Source organism: Leuciscus leuciscus (assembly GCF_965113295.1).
Source record: "Leuciscus leuciscus genome assembly, chromosome: 6".
Classification (NCBI taxonomy): Eukaryota; Metazoa; Chordata; class Actinopteri; order Cypriniformes; family Leuciscidae; genus Leuciscus; species Leuciscus leuciscus.
Window position 1 is genome coordinate 17,785,681 of NC_138730.1, and position 27,196 is coordinate 17,812,876.

The 27,196-nt window shown below is 39.7% G+C and overlaps 1 protein-coding gene across 1 annotated transcript in view; it reads right to left on the reverse strand.

Moving 5' to 3' along the window:
* Positions 1-27,196, reverse strand: part of LOC309500529 (uncharacterized protein) — a 67,613-nt gene that overhangs the window by 9,055 nt on the left and 31,362 nt on the right. Inside the window, exons 40-56 of the mRNA XM_082172139.1 lie at positions 26,713-26,790; positions 26,520-26,599; positions 26,338-26,419; positions 25,061-25,198; positions 24,274-24,436; positions 24,070-24,173; positions 23,835-23,972; positions 15,802-15,915; positions 11,631-11,759; positions 11,373-11,531; positions 9,063-9,224; positions 8,638-8,800; positions 7,534-7,715; positions 7,334-7,426; positions 5,750-5,954; positions 5,224-5,411; positions 5,029-5,126 (exon numbers count right to left, since the gene is read on the reverse strand). Coding sequence (XP_082028265.1) covers positions 5,029-5,126; positions 5,224-5,411; positions 5,750-5,954; positions 7,334-7,426; positions 7,534-7,715; positions 8,638-8,800; positions 9,063-9,224; positions 11,373-11,531; positions 11,631-11,759; positions 15,802-15,915; positions 23,835-23,972; positions 24,070-24,173; positions 24,274-24,436; positions 25,061-25,198; positions 26,338-26,419; positions 26,520-26,599; positions 26,713-26,790 — 2,276 coding nt within the window. The remainder of the gene's footprint in view (positions 1-5,028; positions 5,127-5,223; positions 5,412-5,749; positions 5,955-7,333; positions 7,427-7,533; positions 7,716-8,637; positions 8,801-9,062; positions 9,225-11,372; positions 11,532-11,630; positions 11,760-15,801; positions 15,916-23,834; positions 23,973-24,069; positions 24,174-24,273; positions 24,437-25,060; positions 25,199-26,337; positions 26,420-26,519; positions 26,600-26,712; positions 26,791-27,196) is intronic.

The window sequence follows — 27,196 nt, forward strand, 5'->3', positions numbered from 1 at the left end:
AATGTATATAATTAACGATAACGCTGTCATGTCACCTATTAGTAAAACGCATTAAACATTGGTGAGACCTACTGGACTGGTGGTACAATTTTTGTTAAGCGTGCCAGAGGTTCTAGATTCTAATCCGCCCTCAATTTCTTATCTTTTTTTCTTATTAAAACCAAAGATGTTCATCAGTGATTGTATATCAAGAGCAGAGACACTTTGTTTGGATTTTGTTTTGTGATTTCACCATAACAAATAGAAAGTCTCTGCAACAGCCTCAAGCGATAGACTGAAGCGCTCTTTTGTGTGAAGACTGTGCATGAGCGCCAAGAGAACGCTTGCCTAATACCAATGATAACAGCGGCAATAAACATTCAGCATGATTTCAAAAACAACACATTCCAGAGCTAGATTGCCTCTTATTTATCTTTCAGTCACAAAAAGACAAATAACTGACAAACAACTGCAATCACCAAGTGACAATAAATACAGCAACAGTATAAACAGACGCAGCAAAAAGTGAAACAAAAAAGTATATTTTATCTTCTTAAACTATTCATGCCATGTAGCATTGCTGGTATATGGAGTACCATATTATCCAGAGATTCCGAACCTTGATGGTCCTCGAGGGACATTTGCTGCCAGTGTGGAGTGGGTGCTGGTGATCTGTGGATCCCCATTAACCGTCTGCTCTGCTGAGGAAGACATCACCAGCCCCAGACCAGCCACAGCCAGCCGCATCCCACACCCTACACTGAGAGTATGCCAGAGCTCACCGCAGACAAGGAGCCCGAGTCTGCCGCGATGCAAGGACCAGAGTCAACACCTGAGCCGATCATAGTCCCGGAGACTGAGCCCGAGCCCCACAGGGAGTCTGAACAGGTGCATGAGCTGGCAACATCGTTCTTTGCCAGTGAGTGTGCTTGTGGAATTCGAGGGCATGGAGTGCAGCCATGCCCACACTCCCATCACTGAGGGTGAGCTACAGCTGGCCTCTGCAATATACAATGAGGAATTGGAAGAGGAGATTCCCTTTAATCTCCCGTTGCCGCTGGTCCCATCCAGCTCCAAGTCTCCTGTGTCTCCAAAGATCCCTCCCAGCATCCTCCTCCTCTGCTTATAACAGCCAGTTTCTCAGCCCCGCCCCCGCTGTCCCTTGGCTCCTGCTCTCACTCTACTCTGCAGCGTGGATCTGCCTCGGGTCTTCCGGTCTCCAGCTCCGCCTTGGCAAGAGGATCCCCTGGCTCCGCATCCAGCCTCCGAGCCAGTCACTTGACCTTGGAATGACCACTAATCGGTTCCATCTCGGCTCCTCCTTCCCTTGGCTCGCCTGGGACCATTGTCCTTACGGCTCCAATTGGCTCCTTAATCCCTCCGGCTTCGCCTTGATCAGATGTCGCTCTGCCTGTGCCACGGACTTCCAGGCCTTCAGCTACGCTTCGTCCCTCCACCCCTTCGGCTACCTCGGGCTCCGCCTTTCCTCCGGCTCCACCTTGGTCCTCAGTCCTACCAGCTTCGCCTCAGTCTCCAGAATCATTGTGTCACTTGGGTTGATTGACTCTTCGGTTCCGCCTGGGTCTCCACCTCTATCAGCTCCATCTCAGACTGTCATCCACCTGGATCTCTGCCAAGTCTGCATCATGGCTTCTCCCTCCCTGGACTCCACAGTGGGCCTTTGTCCTGGCCGTGGTCTGGGTCCCCACCTGGCTTCTCATGCTCTTGTCTCCTCCCTCCAATTTATCCCCATTCTGGTTTCTCCCGCCATCACCTCCTATTGTTTACTGCCATTCACCAGATCCTCGACCGCCTCATAAGCCCCCTTCCTCCCTCCTCAGTTGGACTTGTTACGCCGCGAGGATGCACCTTCCGGAAGGGGAAGCTACTGTAATGGTCTCGTTCTGTTTTGGTTTCATTTTCCTTCTGTTCCCTGTTCTGCTTTGCCTGAGTTCTGTTTGCTAGTTAGTTTATATGGTTTCTGATTGGATTACATTCACCTGTTGATCATTTAGTCACCTTGTTACCCCCTGTGTATTTAAACTCTGAGTTTCCTCTGTTCATTATTCTGTGAAGTCTTTAGTTAAGTCTTCGGTTGTTTTTGGCTTACACATTGAATTCATTGGCATCATATCAATAATAAACATACAAACAAGTTTTATCACAAACTAAATTGCCCCAAATGTATAAATACATATTTATGTATTGAATATTAGTATGTTTAAATTGGATTTTAAAAACTAAAAAAAAAAAAAAAAAGATTGTATTTTGGAATACAAAACTTCTAATTGTTACTTTTGTGGTGTATGTGTGCTGGGAGCCTCATAGCAGCATTATTTATGTGAATAACTGTGTTATTGATATTAATCAGATTCTGATATTGATCAGATTCGGGTGTTGGGGTAAGCCAAAAAGAATTTTTTAAGGAATGTTGGTAACCAAAGTGACTTCCACCATTGACTTCCATAATATGGAGGGAAAAAAACAAACATATTTCTCTAAATATATGTTCCACAAACAGGTTAGAAAATACTTGGTGGTGGTGGTGAGTAAATTATGACTTTAAGCTAAGACTACTACTTTTATTAGTGATAATGGCAACACATTTTTTGTGATGAAGGGATGATATCTGGCCCATTCATATTTACAAAATTGTTTTGGCTGATGTGTATTGTTGGGATGCTTCTTGAATGTTCTGTTCCAGATCTCACCACAGCATTTAAATCAAATTCAGCTCAGAGCACTGACCACTTGGCCATTTTAATTTACGCAATTTGAGAATTCTGTTGTTGATTTACTTCTGTGTTTTGGATTGTGGTCATTTTGCATGAGTTTTAGATCATTTCTTGCCAATCCACTGTATAACTTAAAATTCATTGGTCCCTCAATGATTAAGGCATTCCAGACCCTGAGGCATCAGAGCAGCTCCATATCCCTCTGCAGACATATGCCTCACAGTTGGGGATGAGGTTTTGTTGTTGGTATGTTCTGTTTTTAACAAAACATCCCGCTGTGTATAATTAGCAAACAGATAAACTTTGTCTCATTTGCCTCCAGAACATTGCTCCAGTAGTGCTCACAGCATCCAGGTGGTCTTTAGCAAACTTGAAATATGAAAAGTGAGTTCTTTTGGATTGCCGTTATCACGTGAAATTATATTTGTATTGTATTGTATTTACTGTGCACTGTAGTGTACTTCAAAGTGTATTTTAAAAAAAAACTGTACTTGCAGATAATATAATGTTAATGAAATAAAAGGCCACTTAAGTGTACACTTTCATGAAAAGTGCACTTTGTATTAATGTCAAATTTTACTTCGAAGTACATTTTAAATCATTGTTTTACTAATCTTTTGACGTGCTTTAAAGAAGTTCACTAATTTTGATGCGTTGATTATAATTTTAACTGTAGTGTGTCATTCGATATTACATTTAAAGTTAATATTTTAAATAAATTGCAACTTCATCATTACAAAATACAGTATATATTTAAATACATGACATTCAGGTTTCAATAGCAATGGCATTAAAGGGATAGTTCACTTTGAAATTAAATGTTGGTATGTTTTAGCTTACCTCAAGGGCATCCAAGATGTATGTGTCTTTTTTTCCGCAGTAGTTGGGGAATTGTTTTAATTTGGACTCTGTGCATGCTCTTTGAGGTGGTGACCATTGACCTGCATTATATGACTGACAGACAAGAACGGTTTGACCTAAAAATATCAAAATTGAAACTACTGCGGAAAAAAAGACACCTACATCTTGGATGCCCTTGAGGTAAGCTAAAACATACCAAAATTTTATTTCAAAGTGAACTATCCCTTTAAAGTATATTTTTAATTCACCATAAAAGCCTGTCAGTACAACTTTACCATATTTCAAATATAACAGAATTATCAACATAAAGATGAACTTAATTTCCACTTAAATGGGTAAAAATAAAATACTCTTCAGTTCAGCTAATTGCATTTAATATAAAATTCAACTACAGTGCATTTCTCGGGTACTGTTTACTTTTTTCCCTCTAAAAAAATTTAAATAGACTTTAATTCAGAAAATAAAGACATGTTCATTGCAGTCATTGCCTTTATAGATTGCACTTTTAATGTTTTTGTTTAAATGTTTTTATAAATGAATAGGTAAGACAAAAAATTAATAATAATAATAATAATAATAATAATAATCACGTCATTGACCCAAAGTATATTTTGCAGTAAAAGAGTTAAAGCTTAATAAAATTATAAATTGTTATTATAACTTATTTTTGTAGTTATGCCAAGCTGTAAAATTGTTTATCAAGTAGAAATTGTGAGTAAAATTATACATTTAAAATACCTTAATTTATATATGTGTCAGTAAGCACTCCCTGAAATGCCTCAATTGTAGTCTCATGTTTTCTCAAACAGAAGGCTATATATCTAAGTAATGCTGCATATCTCAGCGGTCATGTCATCAAGCTCTGTCGTAAGACATCTCAATGTGAGGGATCCTTTGATTTCATGTCCTTCATTCAGTCTGTTTTGAAGGATGCATCAAGTGTATCCTTTGAGCCCTTCAATCACGCACAATCTTTTGCACATATTCCAAAAAAAACTAACAAAAAAGAATTTATGCATGAATGAGCAGAAAATGAATAGGTGCTGAGCTGTTATGCAAAAAAACATTTCTGAAACTCGAAGCAGTTGACCAATCACAACACACTGGTTCAACCGACCAATCAGAGCACAATGCGCTTTTCAAAAGGAGTGGCTTCATAGAGACTGGAACTAAACAGAGCCTTACTGACAGACTGGGAAGGGAGTTGCTGCAATAATGAGAAAAATGTTGTTGTTGTTTTTTACATTCAAGCATTACAACCTATTTTAGTAGACCTGGAAAAAAATCTGGAATTTAAATGGGCTTTAATAGGCTAATTTTATACACAGACAAGAGTAGACTCTGGCACCCCAAACACTCCAGGAAATAGTGAGTCAACTCCTGCCAAGTTCAGAGAGAAAACCTGTTAGAACAAACGGCGATGGGCCATGGTTCTGGCAGATTTGCAGCATACCTTTTGGAGAACTTGTACATTAGTGCAAGCTGTCTTCTGACACCCCCGAGCATGGCAGCCAATCGGGCCTCCATCCATTGAAAGGTCTGCTGGCTCACCTGAAGAACATGACAAGACATACATCCTCTATTATGTTTATCCCGTTCGATCAACAGCCTAAGACTTCAGGAAAACAGATAAATGCATATTTCTTGCCATGTCCACTGCAAAGATGACAACGTGCAAAGCGGTCAGAGACGGCGCCCTCAAGTGAGGATCGTGAAGTATCGCAGGCAAAAGCTCAGTCAGCTCTCTGGTCCACAGCTGCACTCCTCGCTGCCACGCGGTGTCCAAACGCACCCCTGTCACGTCGTGGTACGCTCCAGCTAGAGTGGCCAGGGGCCCTGCGAGAAATGAAACCTACAATAACACTAATACACACTGACAGGCATTTTCAAATGAAAGGTGATGACATGAAGCCACAGTTGTGCTGGTGCATAATTGCGACTGGTTTACAGATGCTTACGCAATGATGTGACTAGAACGCTGTCAAGATCAATTACAGATAATGTGACCTCAATTGCCACAGAAAATCATTTAAACATGTGCTTGGTGTTTTAGAAAAATAAAGTTACGTGTTTCCTGTCAATCACCCAGCGCAGCTCAAAGGGAACTGTGCCTGGCAACTGTAGAAGAAATCAGAATGAACAGTGTCACGCAGAACTTGATAGGGCAAACTCACTCCTGAGCTCTTGCTGGACCTGTTGAGACACGAGATGCAGGATTTGGAGCGCGTGCGGTAGGCTGTGTGTGAGCGAGTGTCGGAGCGGGCCGGTGGTCCATGCTTTCCACAGCGCTCCAGCTCTCTGCAGCAACAGGGTCTCGGCTCGCTGGGACAGAGACAGCGGGCCATCACTCAACTCCAGCAGGAACATGCTGTCCCCTGCCTAAATGATGAATAATGACACGTGATCGACATGATATTTGATACTGCTACCTTTTTTAGAAATGAAAATATCTCTGAAGCCTAAACAACCGGTCACACTCAAATGTATTTTTGGATTTGAAACTTTTCCAACTGAAAGATTTATGCTTTAATAATTTTTTAACTACAATTGTATTGGGACAAATAGTCCAGCATACATGGAAACTTCATCAATCCTTTTTTAAAAGCATGCCATGATGCATTTCATGAAATTGAATGAGAGATTTATTATATACGTATATACATTCTACCGTTTAAAAGATTGGGGTTGGTAACATTTTTTTATGTTTTTGAAATAAGTCTCTTATCTCAACAATAGTGAAATATTATTCAAATTTAAAATAACTATTAAATAACTGCAGTTTAATGTAGTACATATATTCAAATGTAATTTATTTCAGTGATGCGAGACTGAATTTTCAGCATCATTACTGTCACATGATCCTTCAGAAATCATTATAATATGCTGATTTGGAGAAGAAGAATTTTTTTTTTTTTTTTACTAATGTTGAAAACAGCTGTGCTGCTTAAAATAGTTGTGGAAACTATTCTATTCTGATGAACAGAAAGTTCAAAAGAACAGCGTATTTTTGAAATAAAAGATTTTATTGTAGCTTTTGATCCATTTAATGTGTCCCTGCTGAAAAAAATACTGGCCACAAACATATGAACAGTATATAATGTCTCTTTACACAGCACTTAAAGGGATGTTTTCAGCAAAAAATGGAAATTATCCTAAACCTTAATGACTTTCTGTCTTCTGTGGAATGAATATATTTTGAAGAACGTCTCTTACTGTCCATACAATGAAAGTCAATAGTTCCCAAAACAATACTGGACCCCATTAATTAACATTGTGTGGATGGACCAAAAAAACACTAAGACATAAAAAAAAAATTTGTTCCACAGAAGAAATAAAGTTGGTAACACTTCATTTCGATGGTCCACTTCAGACATTCTAGCACTAACTATAAGTATCTTTGCAACTACATGTCAACTAACTCTCATTAGAGTATTACTGCTTAATATCTGCTAACTCTTTATTCTGATGCTCCTCCAACAGACATTCTGCTGACTATTAAGTAACTTTGCAACTGCATGTCAATTTATCTACTAACCCGAACCCTAACAGTCTACTAATAATCTAATGAGATCTAATGAGTTACTTGAAGTTAGTTATCTAAACTGGACCTGGACCATCTAAATAAATTGTAATAATGCAGAAAGCCATACAGTTTTGGAGCGACAAGAGAGTGAGTAACTGTTTCAATTTTTTGGGGTGAACTAACACTTTAACCTTGTTCAATTTTGTAGCAGGACAGCCTGTGAGATATGACACACCTGTCTTCTGAATGTTAACAGAAGATGCTGAAGTCTCTGAACTCTGTCCAAAAGTTTACTCCTTATCCGGTACCCCAGCTGCTGGAGCCGTGCCTGTAGAGATGTGTTATCAAAAAACCAGACATGAAAAACAGTGTTTTACAAGATATCTGGCAGATTTATATTATGTGAGTAACATCAAAACTCCTTGCCGTCCTCACCTCTGAGGACCACAGGCACTCCTTGCATGCCTTAGCTTGAAATAGCAGGCTCTGATTGGCTGCTCCTACAGAAATAAGGGCAAGGGTCTCATTCTCAATGCCATGACCGCCTCTCTGAGCCTCCAGGGTGAACCAGTGATGCCCCTCCAAACAGAACGCCACTCGGACATCATCAGATGTTTCTGACGGCAAGTAGAAACACATACAAATCTCATTTAGAAAAATAATATGACATGATTAAAAACTTGACCTGACAAAAAAAAAGAAAAAATCTGAAAAGAATATGTAAAAAGAAAAACAGATTTTTTTTTTCTTTAAAACTTTTAGATAATAAATAAATAAAACAATCTAAAAAAGTTTGCATATTTGTTTTTTTATTGTCATATTTTATACATCTTCTGAGATTTTATTTGAGGAGAAAACACGTACGTTTTTTTCAGAGGCCCAAAACTGAGCAAAAACCCCCAATTTGGTGCAGTTTCTGACCAAAGGGTAAGATGAAATTATGATAACTTGTAATGTAAATCAATGAGATCTTTATAACCATACAGCAGACTACTGATACATTACTAATGCATAATAAATATCAGTTGTCACTCTATATCTCTCAATGATATGTCTTGGTAAGATGAGATGATATTTAAATGTTTAGTTTATTATCAAAGATCTGATTGGTCTGATCTGACTAATAGATGTACAAATAAACGTTCCTCAAAAGCCTGATGTATCATATTTGATACATCTTAATGTGATTTTTCTAAAAAAAAGAATGATGTATGAATAATCAAGCTTCAGTCCATTTTCATCTTAATACTAACAATATAAAAGTTATTCTTATGTTTACTTGATAAAAATCAGTAACGATTTCACAGCAAAAAGACACACAAACCACAACCTGAAGGTGGATATTAAACGAAAAGACATTTTACTTCCTAAAAAAGTATAAACTATCAATCAGACGACAGAATGCACGCAGTAGATTGTGTACAACAGGTTAAGCAAGGGTTTGATCATGTTGTTAATTTAGAGACCTTAAAATTTTGTGTATCAAATATGATACAGATACAAACATGATATACTGTATATATATATCATCATCATCACCAGTGTGGTATCCAGCAGCAGCTCGTAGGCAGCGTTTTCCCAGCGCCCCCTGCAGCCAGAGCATCTCACTGCGGTCTAGTTTTGCATGAACCTGGATCCCCACACTCCTGCCTGACGACAGGGAACTGCAGGCCAGCTCCGCACTCCAGTTTCCAACCTGCCACTGTAAATCACACACATTTATTTTGTTCATTTGTTTAATTTGTTCACCAAACATCACGGTGAAGGAATTCCATTGGCTTTTACTGTTTTATAGAAAGCTAATACCTTTCAACACACTAGAAATAACTACAACCAAATTTGAAAAAGTTACACCTCTTTTATATTTTCTCTCTAAACGTCTTGATGTTATGATGTGGTTGTGCATACTGAAATCTGTCATACTGAAACTCAACAAGTTCAGAAGACCGTTGGAGTGCGAGTACCTCTGTGAGCAGAGAGTAGTTGGAGCGCTGACTGCTGCTGATGTTTCTGAGCGACAGTGTGAAGGTGTTGTGCTGAGTGTGTCCAGACACAGACACACGGGTGTGAGTGTACAACATCTCCTTGCCTGAGTTCACTCTGTGAGATCCAGACCAAATTAAAGCCTGTGAAAAAAAAAAAAAGGACCAATGTTACAATATAAATATTATTCATAAAATGAAAATCACCCCATGATTTACTCATCCTCAAGCCATCCTAGGTGTATATGACATTTTTCTTTCAAACAAATACAATCGGAGTTGTTAGATGCACTTTGATGGACTTCAAAACAGAAACAGCCATTCACTGCCATTATAAAGATTGGAAGAGCCAGCACATTTTTTTATATTTACAAAATGTTCCACATTTATTTATTTTTTTCATTTATTTTATTTGATTTATATAGCACTTTTATTTAGTTTATTTATATAGCACATTTCATAGACTATGGCAATTCAAAGTGCTTTACACAGAAAGGAATTAAAATAATCACAAAATAAAGGAAAATTAAAACAGTTATAAAAGGAATTTAAAGAGATATATTATACATTTATTTATTTCCACATTTATTTATTTTCACTTTTATTTATTTATTTATGCATTTCTTTGTCCATGGTAATGAGGGGGAGAGGGGGTGTTTTACTGCAGACATGGCAATCAAGCCCAAAGTGGCAGTGCTGAAGCTTTGAGGCCACAGTGACACCTTGTGGTATGACCGAACGAAATGCAAGCTTTTGCAAGTCACACAAGGAATGAATGACTTAGAGCTGGGCAATGTGGCCAAAATTTTATATCACGGTTTAAGTAATTTAATATCACTCTAACTGTTTTGGGTGACCATACATACTCTTGTCCTGGACATGGCCGTAAAATCGTCCGGTCGGGATTTCTAAAATGTCTTGGCACACATGAACAGAGACCGCATCTTCAACAGGCACTATAAGGCTGTTACCAGTAAAATAAAATCAGTATCGACAAAAGCCAAGAGTGCTTCTCATTTCTTATTAGTGCATCCTCGTTTCCTTTCCTCGCTTCCTTTAGTTGCGTCTTAGCTCCACATCTCTGTTACCTCGCCTCTTCGCGGTGCAATTAGACAATTGAGATGTCCTTCAAGATGTCTCAATTCGATCGGTTTCCGGGTCACGGGCTGGAGGATGGAGGAATGAGGAAACGAGGAAGCATCAATTTGAGAATTGAGAAGCAACCCCTTTCTGTGTAAATATACCTATGCCACTTCAAAGTCAGCTTCTGTACGTCCCTCACAGTGTTGCCAGATTAGAAATTTTGAAGTATCGTACCAAAACCTCAAAATTATCGTTTTTTGAGAAAAATTATCGTACACAAACCAAACGCATAAAATATAGCTATTTTCCAAGACTTTTATTTTCAAAATAATTTTACAGCCAATTTAAACAAGCTGTGTAATATGCTCACACTAACTGGAGGAAGTCTGGCTACTTAACTTTTTTTTTGCCAAAGTGCAAAAGATATGCCGACAGTCCACATTTTGAACTAGACCATAATTAAACTATGATACAGAGAGAAAAAAGTGCACAATTAACACTAGAAAAATTCGATCGCTTAAGTCGCTGTCATCATCGACCACATCCACTTGTGCTGTGTTGGCAGATTGTGTTGGTTGGGGAATCCTTTTACGGTACAGATTGGATGCCGAACTGAACTGTCTTCTTCGGCAAAACTGTAGTGTAGTGTTGACGTGCGGTCGACACCGTGTGGTGCCTGTGTGTGTGTGTGTGTGTGTATGCTTGCGTGCCGGCAGGCGAGCCTGCGAAATGATTCGGGGTCAGAGAGAGAAGCGGTAGGATCGGATGTGTGTTTGGACGAACGACTGAAAACTCTGAAATTATCGTACATTATGGATTTTTTTTCATTATTGATCGTACATCGTACAGAGGTCAAAATTATCGTACAAATACGATAATTATCGTACATCTGGCAACACTGGTCCCTCATCTGCAGTGCAAAGATGGCTTTTGTTAAAAGGATTAAAACCTTTGAGTAATTTGGAATAATATTTTATCATTTAACAAAGTTTTGTTAAAATAATCTAAACATAAAAAAAATAAAACTTTACGCCAAACCACAGTCGTGTTTTATTTTTAGCCACTTTATAAATGTCATGTGGCATTTATTAAGAACATAATGACATGAGGATGCATCTTACATTTTCATATTTGGTGAACTAAAGTGATATGTTAAGCTGCTATATGCATATTTTAGTGTAATTTAATTGACATAGATTGTGATCTCACAGGCTGTGGAGGACAGAGGCCAAACTGAACATGGTGTTCAAGACGGTCCCTCAGGTTGGTGTGTATCTGGGTCAGAAGAGAGTGAGACGGACAGGGAGACGGAGAGATGTTCCGGGCCCTCAGCTCCACGAGGAGCGTGTGCATTCCCTTTACTCCTCCCTAAACAACAGACAACAAAAAGAAAGAAGAGATCCCAAGTTCTAAAATAAATAAAGGCAGCACAACAAACAAGTTTTCAATTCCTTAAATATTCCAGACCTGGTATTTCATGCTTTGCGTTATCCTCTTGTCCTTCCATTTGAGCTCAGTGTTTTGGGAGTAAGCCTTCCCTTCCTGAGCTACAGCAACACATCCCTCCATCTCCACCAGGGGCAGCACCGACTGCATCTGACACAATTCATCAGTGCCAGCAAACTTTAAAGCAGAGACATACTTTCTGGGGCACAGCATGCACAGCATGCACAGTAGTTCATTTTTGATATACACTACCTTTGTGAGCAAAAGAGGTTTCTTTAAAAAGTCATTATTAAAAAATCGTTCCAAACCCCAAACTTTTGAACATCTCTGTAAGTCAACAGTACAGTCAAATGGAGACCTTATATGACCCTGAAGGGGTTTATATTGTTATAATGACATTATTCCAATGATCACATGGCTGTTTAGCATAAAAAAAAAATAAAAAAATAAAAAAAATTGTCATACATTCATTTAGTCAAATGTCATAAGAGATTGCAGCTGTGTAGGAAATTATACAGTTTAGCAGCCATTATACAAAAATATTAGCCCACAGAAAGTCATTATTTACCAATCAGTATAACTACTCCAAAGACCCATGTAAGTCATTATAGGTCAAAACAATGGGTCTCATTCACTAATAATTGTGTACACTATTCATATTAAAATGCAAATTTGAACTTCTCACAAACACTTTACGCTTAATTTACAACATGTGTGTACACACAAGAATTTGTCTTAACCTCGATCTAGTGTTTATGAATTCTGAGTTTTCTAAATGAGCAACTGCATGCCCGAGGTAATTTATATAAAAAACACCCACACCATGTAAATATAAGGGCATTCCACACACCCTTTTCTTTCGTTGCTTAGACGCGCTTAGAGCACACACAGCAAGATCCTCAAGCAATGCCAAGTGTAGCATCCTTCAAACAAGTTCAAACCAAATAAACACCTTTAATACAGACCCAGATTAAAGACGTCTGATTTGCCAGTACATATGCAAATCTACATATTTATGCAGAAACTCGCAGCTCAAGCATCCATGCAACCCTGCATGTACCTTTTCTTACTCTTTTACTGTTGTAATTGCATTAAGAATACTGAAGGACACTAGTTAATGTGATGATGTTCTGCAATGTTAATTTAGTTCTTTAATAAAGTCTAGGAATGAGAAGGAACCACCTGGTTTCTACTAATAGCGAAACGCTACATTTGGTGTCAAAAGTGACGGACTCCAAAGCAAGATCTGAGCATTCGCCGCAGAGATGGACAACGGGACGTGGGCAAAAGTGAAACAAGAGATGGTGGAGGAGATTGTAAGGGGAAAAGGCCAGTGTATGTGGACACACGGCCCGGCGGCAGATCCTCGCTGAGCTTTAAGACATGCGGCCAGAATGAGAGAGGCTATCATGCTACGAGATGATGAAGCTGGGTTCGCGCCTCCCTTTGCTCCTAAAATGGCGTTGACATGAAGCGTCCAGGCCCGCAGTGAATACACCAGAGACTCAGACACCCTCGCTATTAAAACACCACGGTTCTCCAGTAAGACGGATTGGGATATATTCAAAGCCCAGTATAAACTGTTAGCTGATGCTGCAGGTTGGTCTGAAAATCATAAATCTTAGCAGTTAGTGCTGTGTCTCACTGACGATATGGCTGCCTGCCTGCTGTTGTTGAGTCCAGCGGAAAGAAATTATTATAATGCAATGGTTGGAACTCTTCATAGACAGTTTGGACAATATAGCCAGCCTGTCCTTTTAAGGACAGAATTTCATAACAGACGCAGACGACAAGGTGAGTCCCTCTGCATTTTAGCTAACGACATAGAATGTTTATGTAAACGCGCCTATGCTGAAATGCCGCCGTCAGTCCAGAATGAGCTTGCTAAAGACTGATTTATCCAGGTGCTCACTGCTCAGCCAAAGAGAGCTCTGTGTGCAAACACAGCTGGCTCACCCGACCACACTGAGCGAAGCGCTGGAACTGGCTATTGAAAGGGAGGTATTGGGATGGATGGATAATTCTGCGCCCGGGTCACTCCACCTCAGAGCCCCGCCCAAACCACCGACCTTCAGTTTGCTGGGGCTGTGGCCAGCCAGGCCATCTGATCAGACAGTGCTCCAGGATCAGTTGCCCCAGGAATGCAGGGAAACCCTCAAAAAAGCCTGTGGTCTTCAGTAGTTGTCATGATGCAGTGGAAAAATAGTTCCAGGTGGTGGTTCTGTTTAGACTATCGGCAGCTCAACAAAGTTACATGAAAGGATTTGTATCCCCTGCCTAGACTAGAGTCTCCTGAGTCTGCTCCCAAAACCACATTCCACACAAATAAGGGCCTCTGGCAATTCAAAGTCCTTCCGTTCGGGCTCTGCAACGCTCCAGCCACATTTGAACGGCTCATGGACAAAGTGTTGGAAAGAGTCTCACGCAGTGAATGTCTTATATTATATCTTTTAGTCCATGCTGAGTCATTTGATGAAGCACTCGCATCCCTCAGTGAGGTGCTAGGAAGAGTGGCAGAGGCAGGTCTGAAACGGCATCCAGACAAGTGCCACTTTATGAGGCGGGACACAGGTTGGGGAGGGAGAGCATAGGCAACCATGGAGGACAAAATTCACACCATCAGAGACTGAGATGAGACCTAAGACAATTGAAGAGTTTTCTGGGGCTAGCCTATTACTATAAAAGGTTTGTAACGGGGTTCTCGTGCATAGAAGTGCCGCTTTTTCACCTCCAACAGAAAGACCATGTCTTTGTCTGGACTGAAGAGTGCCAGAAGGCATTCCATACCCTTCGGCAGGCATTGAGTGCAGCTACAGTCCTTGTTCCACCTGACAGCACACTGCCTTTCGTTTTAAACACGGACGCAAGCAACGTTGGAGTGGGGGCGGTGTTATCGCAGGATGGGCCAGACGGAGAGAAGGTGGTGGCGTACTTTAGCAAGGTCTTTAATAAGCGTGAAAGGCGCTATTGTGTCACCAGACGTGATCTCCTTGCGGTAGTAATGGCAGTAAGGCACTTCAAATACTACCTGTGTGGCACACCATTCACAATAAGGACAGACCATGTTGTGCTCCAATAGTTGATGTCCTTCAAGGAGCCTGAGGTTCAGGGGGCCTAATGACTGGAAAAACTCCATTCATATAACTTCCCAGTAGTTCATAGAGCTGCCACACCAACGCCGATGCTTTGTCTCATCGCCCTTGTGCTGCTGAGGGCTGCAGTCACTGTGAAAAGAGAGAGACACAGGAGAGGCAACTGTGTCAGGAGAACGAGCCAAAAGTGCTCCAGCGAGCATGGAAGGAGCCAGCAAACGGGGAGGACAGATGGCAAGTGGTAGTACCCAAAGTTCTGAGGGAAGCAGTGTTAACGGCTTGTCATGGAAGTACGGAGTCCGGCCATTTTGGGGGGTCCAAAACACTCCACCACCTTCGCCAAGGGTTCTACTGGGGCCAGCACAGAAGGGACGTGGATGTGCCGCAGATGCGATGCCTGTGCAGCGATGGCCTTGTTGAAAGATTTAAAAGGACCTTGGCCCAGCAGCTAGCCATCCTTACCGCTGACCACACCATCTGGACCAGAGTATGCAAGACAGCTGCAAAATTGGATGGAAACAGCCCATTTGTTTTCTAGGGATCAATTGGATAAGGATGGCATGAGACAGAAGAGAAACTATGATGTCAGGAGCAAGGGGAGGAACTTTCAGGCAAGCCCCATACAGAGGTAACCTGACCACATTTTTTCAAAAGAGGAAGCCCAACCCCATAGCCTCGCTAAACATCATGGACATTGTCCCCATATCACACACACAAGTTGTTCCTGAGTCCCCTTCCCTTAACACCCCACACTCAGCCACTTCCATTGGACTTTCCCCTGTGTCCCATCAGATTAAATACAATTATTAAATTTAATTAAAAAGTCTAATATTAATAACAATTATACAAAAAAAAAGTAAAATAATAAAATTAATTAATAAGTAATTATTAAAAAATATTTTTGGTTGCGTTTTCGGTTTTTGGCCAAGTGCATCCAGAATTTTTGGTTTTGGTTTCAGCCCAGAATTTTCATTCCGGTGCATCCCTACAGTAAAAGATTTAACTCACAAATCTGTGGGTATGCACAGTTAGTGAGTGAGACCCAATGTTTGTAAAATGAAAGTTTAGTGAAACTGCAGAAGTTGAATGCTGTGGAGTACCTGGCCTGGTGAGAGAAAGACACAGGCTTGCCCTCTGCTGGAGTCAACGTGCCAGTGCTCACTCACTGTTACAGAAATATTTATAGGCTTTCTGTGGTCCCTTGAAAGACGGGCCTATAGAAACACAACCCTCATTCATATTACATAGATTTGACTTATTATATCTTAAAAAGTATGAGAAATGAAGAGTTTGTTTGCATCTGGAGAGTTTTTGAAAATGTAAAGTGAATATGGATGGTATTTGAAAATATTAACAGAGAAACTGGGAGTATTAATAGAATGAAGGATAAGTATTTGCGATTGCAGAGTGTAATTGAGAGAAAGAACAGTATTTGAGAGTATAGGGAATATGAAGGGGCCCCTTAAAGTGTAGAGATTATTTGAGATTATAGAGCAGGGTTCCTCAAATCCAGCCCTGAAGGGCCACTGTCCTTTTTAACTCCTAATCAAAGACACCCGAGCAAGCTGATCAAGGCCTTAAGAGAAACTAGAAAATTGCAGGTAGGTGAGTTTCATCAGGAGCTGTGTCTGAAAATCACCCCCTATTCCCTCATTCAGTTTTTCCCTACATTAGTCCACTAATATAGTGCAATTGAAGGAGTGAATGATAACGAGTGAGATAATTTGGACACTGAGTGCGCTGAAGGGCTGCCACTTTTGCATTGATTGTGCGTGTTGTTTAAAAATTATTTGAGATTTAGCAAACTGACAGCCCCAGTAGTGAGATGAAAAGATTTATCTTGAACTCTGTCATAGAAACTATGTATACACCTTAATTAAACAATTTAATAATCACGTAAAAAGGAAGGTATACGTGTAAAATATTACGCAGTAGCCACATTGCACCAGCGGTTTGGAAAATGGAAAGCTGCGGACACTATCTTTTGTTCAGAAGCAGGAATTAATTCGGTACACAACTCACACAGTGCATTATGGGTATTCTAATTCTTTTTTCGATTGCTCCTGTCTGCCTCGCTGCCTGCTGTGAGTGTGTTCGCTTCGGTGCTGTAAGCTCCGTCTTAGTCTCGTATTTCCTTGTTTTGAACCATCATTTACTACAATTTCTAGTTGTTTATACTACTACTAAATACAGCTTACCCAACATCGCTAGCTTCCGTTACTACCAGCACAACACGCTAGTAATTCGCTAGCCTGTTAACGCGCCACCCGTGCGCTCAGCTATTTTTATTTATTTATTTTCTCTCGCGCGCTCGCGCCTTTGAGTTCATAAAAGCTCAGGTGAGTAAGAAACACTCAACAAACACGGTGAGTAATGTCTTGTCCTGTTATTATCATGCGTCGCGTCTGAATGCGTTGTTGTTTTTGGAGCTCTATCGATTTGATTTATAATTCTTGATTTTTCTCTCTGCCTCGCTGCCTGCTGTGAGTGTGTTTGCTTCGGTGCTGTAAGCTCCGTCTTAGCCTCGTATTTCCTTGTTTTGAACCATCATTTACTACAATTTCTAGTTGTTTATATTACTACTAAATACAGCTTACCCAACCCTGACATCGCTAGCTTCCGTTACTAAATAGCACAACACGCTAGTAATTCGCTAGCCTGTTAACGCGCCACCCGTGCGCTCAGCTATTTTTATTTATTTATTTTCTCTCGCGCCTTTGAGTTCATAAAAGCTCAGGTGAGTAAGAAACACTCCACAAACACGGTGAGTAATGTCTTGTCCTGTTATTATCATGCGTTGCGTCTGAATGTGTTGTTGTTTTTGGAGCTCTATCGATTTGATTTATAATTCTTGATTTTTCTCTTTAAACTCGCTTACAACGAACATTTTCTACTTTTCCTCACTGAGAAGCACTAACGTTACTGCTCAAACCTCATAGTTACAACGCGGACTGTTGAGCAGACGCGTCTCAAGCCTATTAGTGATCCAACTCCGGATACTCTTATAGGTTACTCCAGTGGATCACGGCTGAATGCGTCTTCTCCACACTCACTTACAAACAAACATTTATTTATTTATTTTCGCCTATCGTGCGTCTACTCTACACCCCTACCAATAAAAAACCTAAAAAAATTAAATTAAATTTAAAAATAAATTTAAAAAAAACCTCATAGTTACAACGCGGACTGTTGAGCAGACGCGTCTCAAGCCTATTAGTGATCTAACGCTGCATACTCTTAAAGGTTACGTCCGTGGATCACGGCTGAACGCGTCTTCTCCACACTCACTTACAAACAAACATTTTATATCCAAGATTATATCCAAGACTTCAGTCATAAATTAGTATTAATATTGATAGCATCACTGGTAGCTTCGTTGCTAATTCACTGTCCATCTGTTAAAATGGCGAATATATCAGATGTAAGTAGTCTACCGTTTGGTGCAGGTGAGGACACATTTGAGCTGCACGCACTGCAGTCTGAGCTGGAAGCTGTTGAGAAACAGATCCACGACCTTTTATTGAGACAGGCCGAGCTGAGAGACCGGTGTTTGGCTCTTGAAACATCACGCGCCGATGCACACAAATCAGTGTTTAACGTTACTAACCCGCTGAGTCCGACCGCGTCTACTCCGTGCGTTCCTCAGCATCGGTCGCAATCAGCCATGGTCTCGTTCACTCCGGCTCCAACACGCCACCACGAAGCCTGGGTGGTTCCGCAGCGGAAGACGCGAGTCAGGTTTAGACCAAGACTTTCTCCGACCCTCCCGGTTTTCGAGTTATCCACACAAAACCGCTTCTCCCCTCTTCGCGAAACAGAACGCGATGCTGTGATCATCGGCGATTCCATCGTTCGGCACGTACACGCTACGTTAGGTAAAAGTAAGGTGCACAGTCACTGCTTTCCTGGTGCTCGTGTTTCTGAAATCGCTGCTCGCGTTCCCGAGATCCTGAACGGTGACGAGCGCGTCGGAACTGTGGTCCTGCACGCGGGAGTGAACGACATCAGGCTGCGCCAGACGGAGATTCTGAAGAAAGACTTCAGGAATCTAATCGATACGGTACGCAGCACATCGCCTGAAACAACGATCATTGTGTCAGGACCGCTTCCCACGTACCGACTAGGGCATGAAAAGTTCAGCAGATTATTTGCGCTAAATGAATGGTTAATGTCATGGTGCAATGAGCAGAAACTGCTCTTTGTAAATAATTGGAATCTGTTTTGGGAGCGTCCTAGGCTTTTCCGTGCTGATGGCTTACACCCAAGCAGATTCGGAGCGGCTCTTCTGTCAGATAACATCTCCAAAATGTTAAATACCCTTTGACTAGTAACCAAAAGTCCAAATCATAGTCTCTGCTGCACCAATTCAACTGATATAAATACTAGTGTAGAACATTGCATAGAAACCGTGTCTATTCCTCGTTTAGTGAGATCAAATAATAAATCTAATGCAGGATCTAGGAAAAATCTAATTGTTATTAAAACAGAAAATGTTGCTATTAGTAAACAAAAACTATTTCTAAAGCTAGGTCTTCTAAACATTAGATCACTCACACCTAAGGCAGTTATTGTAAATGAAATAGTCACAGATAATAGCTTCGATGTACTTTGCCTTACTGAAACCTGGCTTAAACCAAATGATTATTTTGGTATTAATGAGTCTACTCCTCCTGGATACTGTTATAAGCATGAGCCCCGTCTGATTGGTCGTGGCGGAGGTGTTGCAACCATTTATAAAGATTTTCTAAATGTTACTCAGAAAACGGGTTATACGTTTATTTCATTTGAAGTACTTGTACTAAATGTTACGCTCTTAGATGTTAGAAAAACATCCCTATTATCTCTAGCCTTGGCTACCGTATATAGACCGCCAGGGCCTTACGCTGATTTCCTAAAAGAGTTTGCAGATTTTCTCTCAGACCTATTAGTCAATGTCGATAAAGCATTAATTGTTGGAGATTTTAACATACACGTAGATAATCCAAATGATGCGTTAGGAGCTGCGTTTACAGATTTATTAAATTCATTTGGGGTCAAGCAAAACGTCACCGGACCAACACATCGTCTTAATCATACACTCGATTTAATTATATCACATGGAACCGATCCAACCGATATAGATATCATTCCACAAAGTGATGAAGTCACTGATCACTACATGGTAACTTGCATATTACGTACTGCTGTAATATGTCATGCGGCGTCTTTTTATCAACCAGGCAGAACAATCCGCCCATCCACCATAGATAATTTCTCAAATTGCTTATCTAATCTGTCTCAGCTGCTGCCTGAACCCAAACAAACAGATGAACTAGAAGAACTAACTAGCACTATGAGCACCATTCTCTCTAGAACATTGGATGTGGTTGCACCTATTAAATTAAAAAAGGTCAGAGAGAAAAATAAAGCACCATGGTATAACAATACTACGCATGCTTTAAAGAGAGAAACCCGTATTTTAGAGCGTAAATGGAAACAAACTAATTTAGAGGTCTTTCGAATCGCTTGGAAAGACAGTATGTCACGTTATAAAAAGGCCCTAAAAGCGGCCAGGGCTGAGCACCTCCGCAAACTAATAGAAAACAACCAAAACAATCCAAGGTTTTTATTTAACACCAGGGCCGGCGCTCCGCACACGCACATCACGCACTGCGCGTAGGGCACCAAGTGCTTGGGGGGGGCACCAAAAAATCTGGGTCGTGAAAAATCATCACAATAGGGTACTAGTATAAATAACAAATAAAATATGTCTAAAGCATGTTAATATTGGGTTTAAGTGGTCGTTCAATGAGGCCTATTATATGTTGATCCGACGAAAATTATGTGTGTATTTAAGTGGTCCAGTGGTTGAATTTTTGCCAAGCGTGTCAGAGGTTCTGAGTTCTAATCCGCACTCATATATTTTTTTTTTATTTTTTTTTTATCAAAACCGATTATGTTTTTTAGTGGTTGTATATCAGGCAGGGACACTTTTTGTGCTTTTTGTTTTCTAATTGTACCGGAGCGAATAGAGAGTCTCTCCACAACGGATTGAAACGCGCGTCTGAGTGAAGGCTGTGCGCGAGCCAGAAACAAACATAGTATCCGCGCCACTGATCGCTCGGCAACGAGCACTTTGATCAGTTGATTTAAAAAAACAACACATTTCAGCGCTAGATCGACTCTTATTTAAAAAACGAATGAAATGAATGCTCTGCTGGTTAACTGGAGATGTTTTGTTTGTTTGTATTGGTACATTCGTGCCGCGAGATGTTTCATAAGTGGTGGGGACATGTCCTACCCGCAAATTACGCCTATGCGTATGCATGTCCAGGGGCGTCGCTATAGTAGTGCAAAAGATCCGGGGCTTTAGCCCTGCATGGCTAAAATCTTTTTTTTTTTTTTTTTTTTAAACTTTGAAACTGCAATTAGAAGAAAAAAAAACCCCACAATCTCAGTGTTTGTATATTTTCATATTCACAGAGTTGTCAAATTATGTACAGAATTATTATATTGTGCCTGACCTTTGCACTTTTAACTTTCTGTGTTTACATTGTTCAGTTCCAAATCTGTGTTTTTAGTAATTGTGGTGGTATTTGGTATTTATCATTTTAACCTTTATATTATTTATTTCTTTTCATGTTTGGTGCCATTGTTAATGTAAAATTATTTATTTGCAGCAGTTATTTTGGAAGTAAAGAGAACCTAACTAAGAAATTCTGAATGGTTGTTATTCCCTTGGTGGGGGGGCACCACCAAGCATTTGTGCTTAGGGCACCCAAATGGCTAGCGCCGGCCCTGTTTAACACCATGGCTAGACTAACAAATAAACAGACGTCACCCGAACAAAATATCCCGTTACAGTTCAGTAGTAATGATTTCATGAACTTCTTCACTGAGAAAATAGAAAGCATCAGAACCACAATTGTAAACGTTCAATCTTCAATCGCGCCTTATAATTCAGCTTCAATTATCACCCCGCAAGAACAATTTCAGTGCTTTACAACTATAGAACAAAAAGAGTTAAATAAACTTATCACTTCATCTAAAACAACAACATGTTTATTAGATCCTATACCAACTAAACTACTGAAAGAAGTGTTACCTGTAGTGGAAGAGCCTCTCCTCAATATTATTAACTCGTCTTTATCTTTAGGTCATGGTCCAAGAACATTTAAACTGGCAGTTATAAAACCTCTCATTAAGAAACCACAATTAGATCATAATAATCTAGCAAATTATAGACCCATTTCAAATCTTCCATTTATGTCTAAAATATTAGAAAAAGTGGTGTCCGCTCAACTGGGCTCTTTCTTGCAACAAAATGATATCTATGAAAAGTTTCAGTCTGGATTCAGACCGCATCATAGCACTGAAACTGCGCTTGTTAAAATCACAAATGATTTACTTTTAGCTTCTGACCAAGGCTGTATCTCAATACTAGTTTTACTTGATCTTAGTGCTGCGTTCGATACTATAGATCATACATTACTCTTAGATCGACTACAAAATTATACTGGTGTTCAAGGACAAGCACTAAGCTGGTTCAAATCATACCTATCTGACCGCTACCATTTTGTCTATTTAAATGGAGAAAAATCGATCATAACTCCAGTAAACTATGGAGTGGCGCAGGGATCTGTGTTAGGCCCTCTGTTATTCTCAATATATATGATGCCACTTGGAAATATTATAAGGAAACATGGAATTAGTTTCCATTGTTATGCTGATGACACTCAAATATATATTTCATCACTGCCGGATGAAAACGCAAAATTTTCCAAATTGACAGAGTGTGTTAAAGATATAAAAGATTGGATGACGCGTATTTTTCTTTTATTAAATCCAGACAAGACAGAGGTAATACTTATCGGTTCAAAAAACCGCCCACAAAACATCGCACAATACAACTTTAACATCATAGGATGTCCTGTTACTTTATCCTCTACAGTAAAAGACCTGGGTGTTATACTCGATTGCAACCTGTCTTTTGAAAATCATATTTCATATGTTACAAAAACAGCCTTTTTCCACCTTAGAAACATTGCTAAGCTACGTAATATGCTATCAGTTTCTGATGCAGAAAAGTTAGTTCATGCATTCATGACCTCGAGACTGGATTACTGTAATGCTTTATTAGCTGGTTGTCCTGCATCCTCAATAAACAAGCTACAGTTAGTCCAAAATGCCGCCGCTAGAGTTCTTACGAGATCAAGAAAATATGATCATATAACACCGATTTTATCATCACTGCATTGGTTACCTATAAAGCTCCGTATTAATTATAAGATATTGCTACTGACTTACAAAGCCCTAAACGGCTTAGCTCCAGTCTATTTAACGGATCTTCTATCACCCTATAATCCATCGCGCTCTTTAAGATCACTAAATTCAAGGCTTTTGGTCATACCTAGGATATCCAGAACCACCAAAGGAGGGAGAGCATTTTCACATTTGGCTCCAAAACTCTGGAATAGTCTTCCTGATACTGTTCGTTGCTCAGACTCGCTCTCCCAGTTTAAAACTAGATTAAAGTCGCATCTCTTCAGCCAGGCATTCTTATAATCCTACAGTTCAAACTACAATCCGGCCTCTAGCTCATAAATGCCAGAGGAGAACTGGCCCCCGACTGAGCCTGGGTTCTCCCAAGGTTTTTTTTCTCCATTAGGTCACCTGATGGAGTTTTAGGACACCATTAGGTCACTTGATGGAGTTTTTCGGTTCCTTGCCACTGTTGCCTTTGGCTTGCTCAGTTGGGGATATTTTGGGGATATTTAATTTAATTTTATCAATCAATAAATTCCTCTTGAAAAAAACGTTGTTGTATTATTTTAATTTAATACAGTGAAGCTGCTTTGATACAATCTGTATTGTGAAAAGCGCTATACAAATAAACTTGACTTGACTTGACTTGACTTAATAGCTGCTGCGCATACATCGGTTGTACACTTGTTATTGTGGTGCATTGTGGGATTGATAATGTCACTAGATAATGTCCATTATTGTTTCGGACACCACTACAAATGGCTGTCCCCTCAAATAGTGCCTTATTTAAGGTTATATTGGGTGATTTGGACCCAGCCAGAGTTTGAGCTAAAGGGTTGGATTTGAGGAACTCTGTTATAGATAGTTTTTGAGAATGGCAGCTGTGTACCTGATTGTTGCTGTCATGCCTGGGTCCGTGTGATAGGGCATGTATGTGAAACTGAGCGAGTGTTGAGATAAAGGGTTGTTTCTGCTCTAATGAATCCATTTGTCTGCTCACCAAATTCCAAGAGCCTTGAATTCTGACCTGAACACACGCAAGAGACATATATATGGAAGATGTTATAAAAAAAAAAATGCACAAACCACATCAAAACCCCCCAAATACTTCTGTGTGGCCTCACCTGATCATGGCTTCCAAAAAGAGTACAGTCAACACTCAGATCACCAAGTTTTCTCTGAGTGTCATTCTCTACCCTAAGATCCAAACCCCAACCCTGAGCCTTTCCTACAATTAGAGAGACATATCAGCATGTTCATGATAATAACTGATGCCACATGTGACCAAATAAGCAACTTCCCTCTCAATAGCAATGTGGTATAGCCACCTGTCATTTCTGGATAACTTTGCTGTAATTGTGTTTCACCATCTGAGGAGTCAGACTGTGTTAAATCCTGATTCTCCCAGTGTGCTCTGTGCGTGAGAGTGTGTGACCCTCTCTTTCCACCATAGCGTGTCTTTACTGTCAGATTCCTGGGCAACGAGTGTAGCTGGTATAGAAATAACACATTCATCAAAATGTAATGTAACACAACATAATGTAACATATTTCATGTAGTGTTAAGGTGTGGTCACATTAGCGTAACTTAGGCGAAATCATCCATTATCAATAGCGATGCATGAACTTGAAGTATCACTTACTCGGAGGTTACTTCCAAACTTAGCAGCTCTTTATTGATAAACATGCCATTTGCATGTTCAAAGTTTAACAAAATTGTATTTGATACAAAAGCCATGTAAAAATTACATATTACTATTAAGATGACTGCATTTCGCCTGGAGAACAAAGTGTGGTCAATTTAGCGAAATTTCTGCAACATTTTCATGTTCAAAAAAGGTCCATTGTTCATCACAAATAGTGCAATGATGTATGAAGCACCAACACTTACTCACACAGAAGTCATTTTCAAACCAAGCAGCTTTCTGTTGGTCAACGCAGAAAATTTGAGTTACCAGCTTGAACCTCATGTGAAATATCCGTTGGGAAACCTCTCAACCTCACGCGAGGATCGTGTGGATTCCTATTGAAATGACTGGATTTCGCTGAGAAGCGGTAAATGTGACCGCACCTTTACAGAAGACGCTATATTACGGCTGACTCATAATTACACTACCTGAGGTATAGAGTGGTTGAACACCAGCACTTGCTGAAAGCCAGAGTTTGTACTCGAGATCTCAGCTTCAAAAGTCAATCCGCTCATGCCAACCAGAAGTTCTGCAGTGCCCTTAACTGAAGAGTGCGAGTGGCTCAACTGTGAGGGAACAACACGTAAGGCATTTTTACAATCAAAAAGGATTAAAAATGCATAATAATACCCAGCGAACAAAAATATGTTCTAAGAACATTTTGCTTATGTTCCAACTAGTTTCAAAACATCAATTCTTTTAGATGTTTTTTTTTATTCTTATAGCCTACCTCGAATGTTAAAGGAACATGAATTACACTTTATCATTTTTCTAATATTATGGGAACATTGCTTTTGAATGTTCTCTGAACATTCTGAAAAAAATAATTAAAAACTGTTCGAAGAACATTCATCTAAAACATTTTAACACATTTTTTTTTTTCATGAACAAGGTATAAATAACGTTTTTGTTCAAACATTTTGAGAACATTATTAAAGACCAGATTACTCTGAACGAACATTATACTAATGTTACTAGAAGAAGGTTTGTTTATAACTTTGAGAGAACCTTGCCAGAACGTTAGCCAAAGTTCTGAGAACATTCCCTGTAAGCTGGGTAACTACTTTGGAAAGTAAACATCTGCATAATGAGGTCATTTGACGACACTCTAGCATACTTAAAAGTGCATTCGGTAGTTTTTTTTTATTTAGTTTTTTTAAGTACGCTTCAAAAAATTAATTGTTTTTGTGAAGAGTCATCTGAATGGTATACATTCATATGAGATGAACACTGAACTTATAATATTTTTTATAAAAGGTATTTTAATTATACATGGTTGGTGCAGGTCGCCACACTGTTGGAAAAATCCTCACACTCATTGGCTGCCATCTCTGTAGATACACTAGTAGTGAAGTGTTGTTTGGTGATGCGAAATGCAAAAATTAGACAATGAAACACATTTATTATCGACAGGTAAGTGAATTAATTATTGTCTAGACCACTACCTAAAACTCAATAGTATCAGTGTGATTTTCATAAAGACAATATAGATGGCAGTGCAGTGCCTAACAATAGTGTGGAATCGGTACGAAGAATAGTAATGCTAACACTAGAGAACTACTGAATGCTCCTTTAAAATGTTTATTATGCATTCACACACACAAAAACTAGTATGCAATAGTATGTACACTGTGCAGTATTCTATTTACAAAAGAAAAAAAAAACATAGTAGCGTTGCTTAATGGAAGTAACCTGATTGTCATACCTGTGATTTTGAGTGAAACTCAAATGGCAGGTACGGATGTAAAGCTGATATGTTGTGGGAAATGTTCACCATTAGCCCAATCCTAAAAAAAAAAAAACATCAAAACTGATTCATCTGGACAGTCTAAACATTTGTATCTCATTATTGTAATGTAAATTTAGTGATATTTCCTATAACAATACCTGTGGGTATTGTGGTCACCTTGAAGATCAAATGAGAAAGCTGAACTCTGAGAGTTAGAAAGACTGGCTCTGATTCCAACCTAAACAAATATCAGGATGAGTTCTGATGTACAAACACAATCAAATGTTCACAGTGACCACTGAATCATTCTTCAAAAGAAGGAAACAGCCTTGAATGTTCATACATATGTACCTTCAATGAGTCTTCCTCATCCTGCCCAGAGCAGACGCCCAGCAGGTGGCCAGTGTCCATCCCCTCTGTGCATTTCACCTGTAAAAACAAGCCTCTGTGCTTTCAGTTTGCTTTACTTGTAGGAGAGGAGTGTGGAATCAGAGGCATTTCCCTTCAACAACATGAGAAATGACCCAGAATGTACAAGGAGTTTCAGGGGTCTCCATGTGTATCCCAATGCACACTAACCTAATGCTTGCTTAGCCTATTCTTCAACAAGTGATTATTACTCTGTAGACACATTTTTTTTTTTTTTTGTTAGAATGGTTTGAGGACCAGCATAATTCACTCATTCTAGATCAGGAGTTGTCAAACTTTGTGACACCAACCATGGACCCCCAAAATATAATGATCCCCTTGTTTGTGTCTTCTTTCCTTAAATATAATGGCAGCAAAATATTTTTTAAGCTTAAAACCCAATGTCGAGTTAGAAAAATATTAAAGG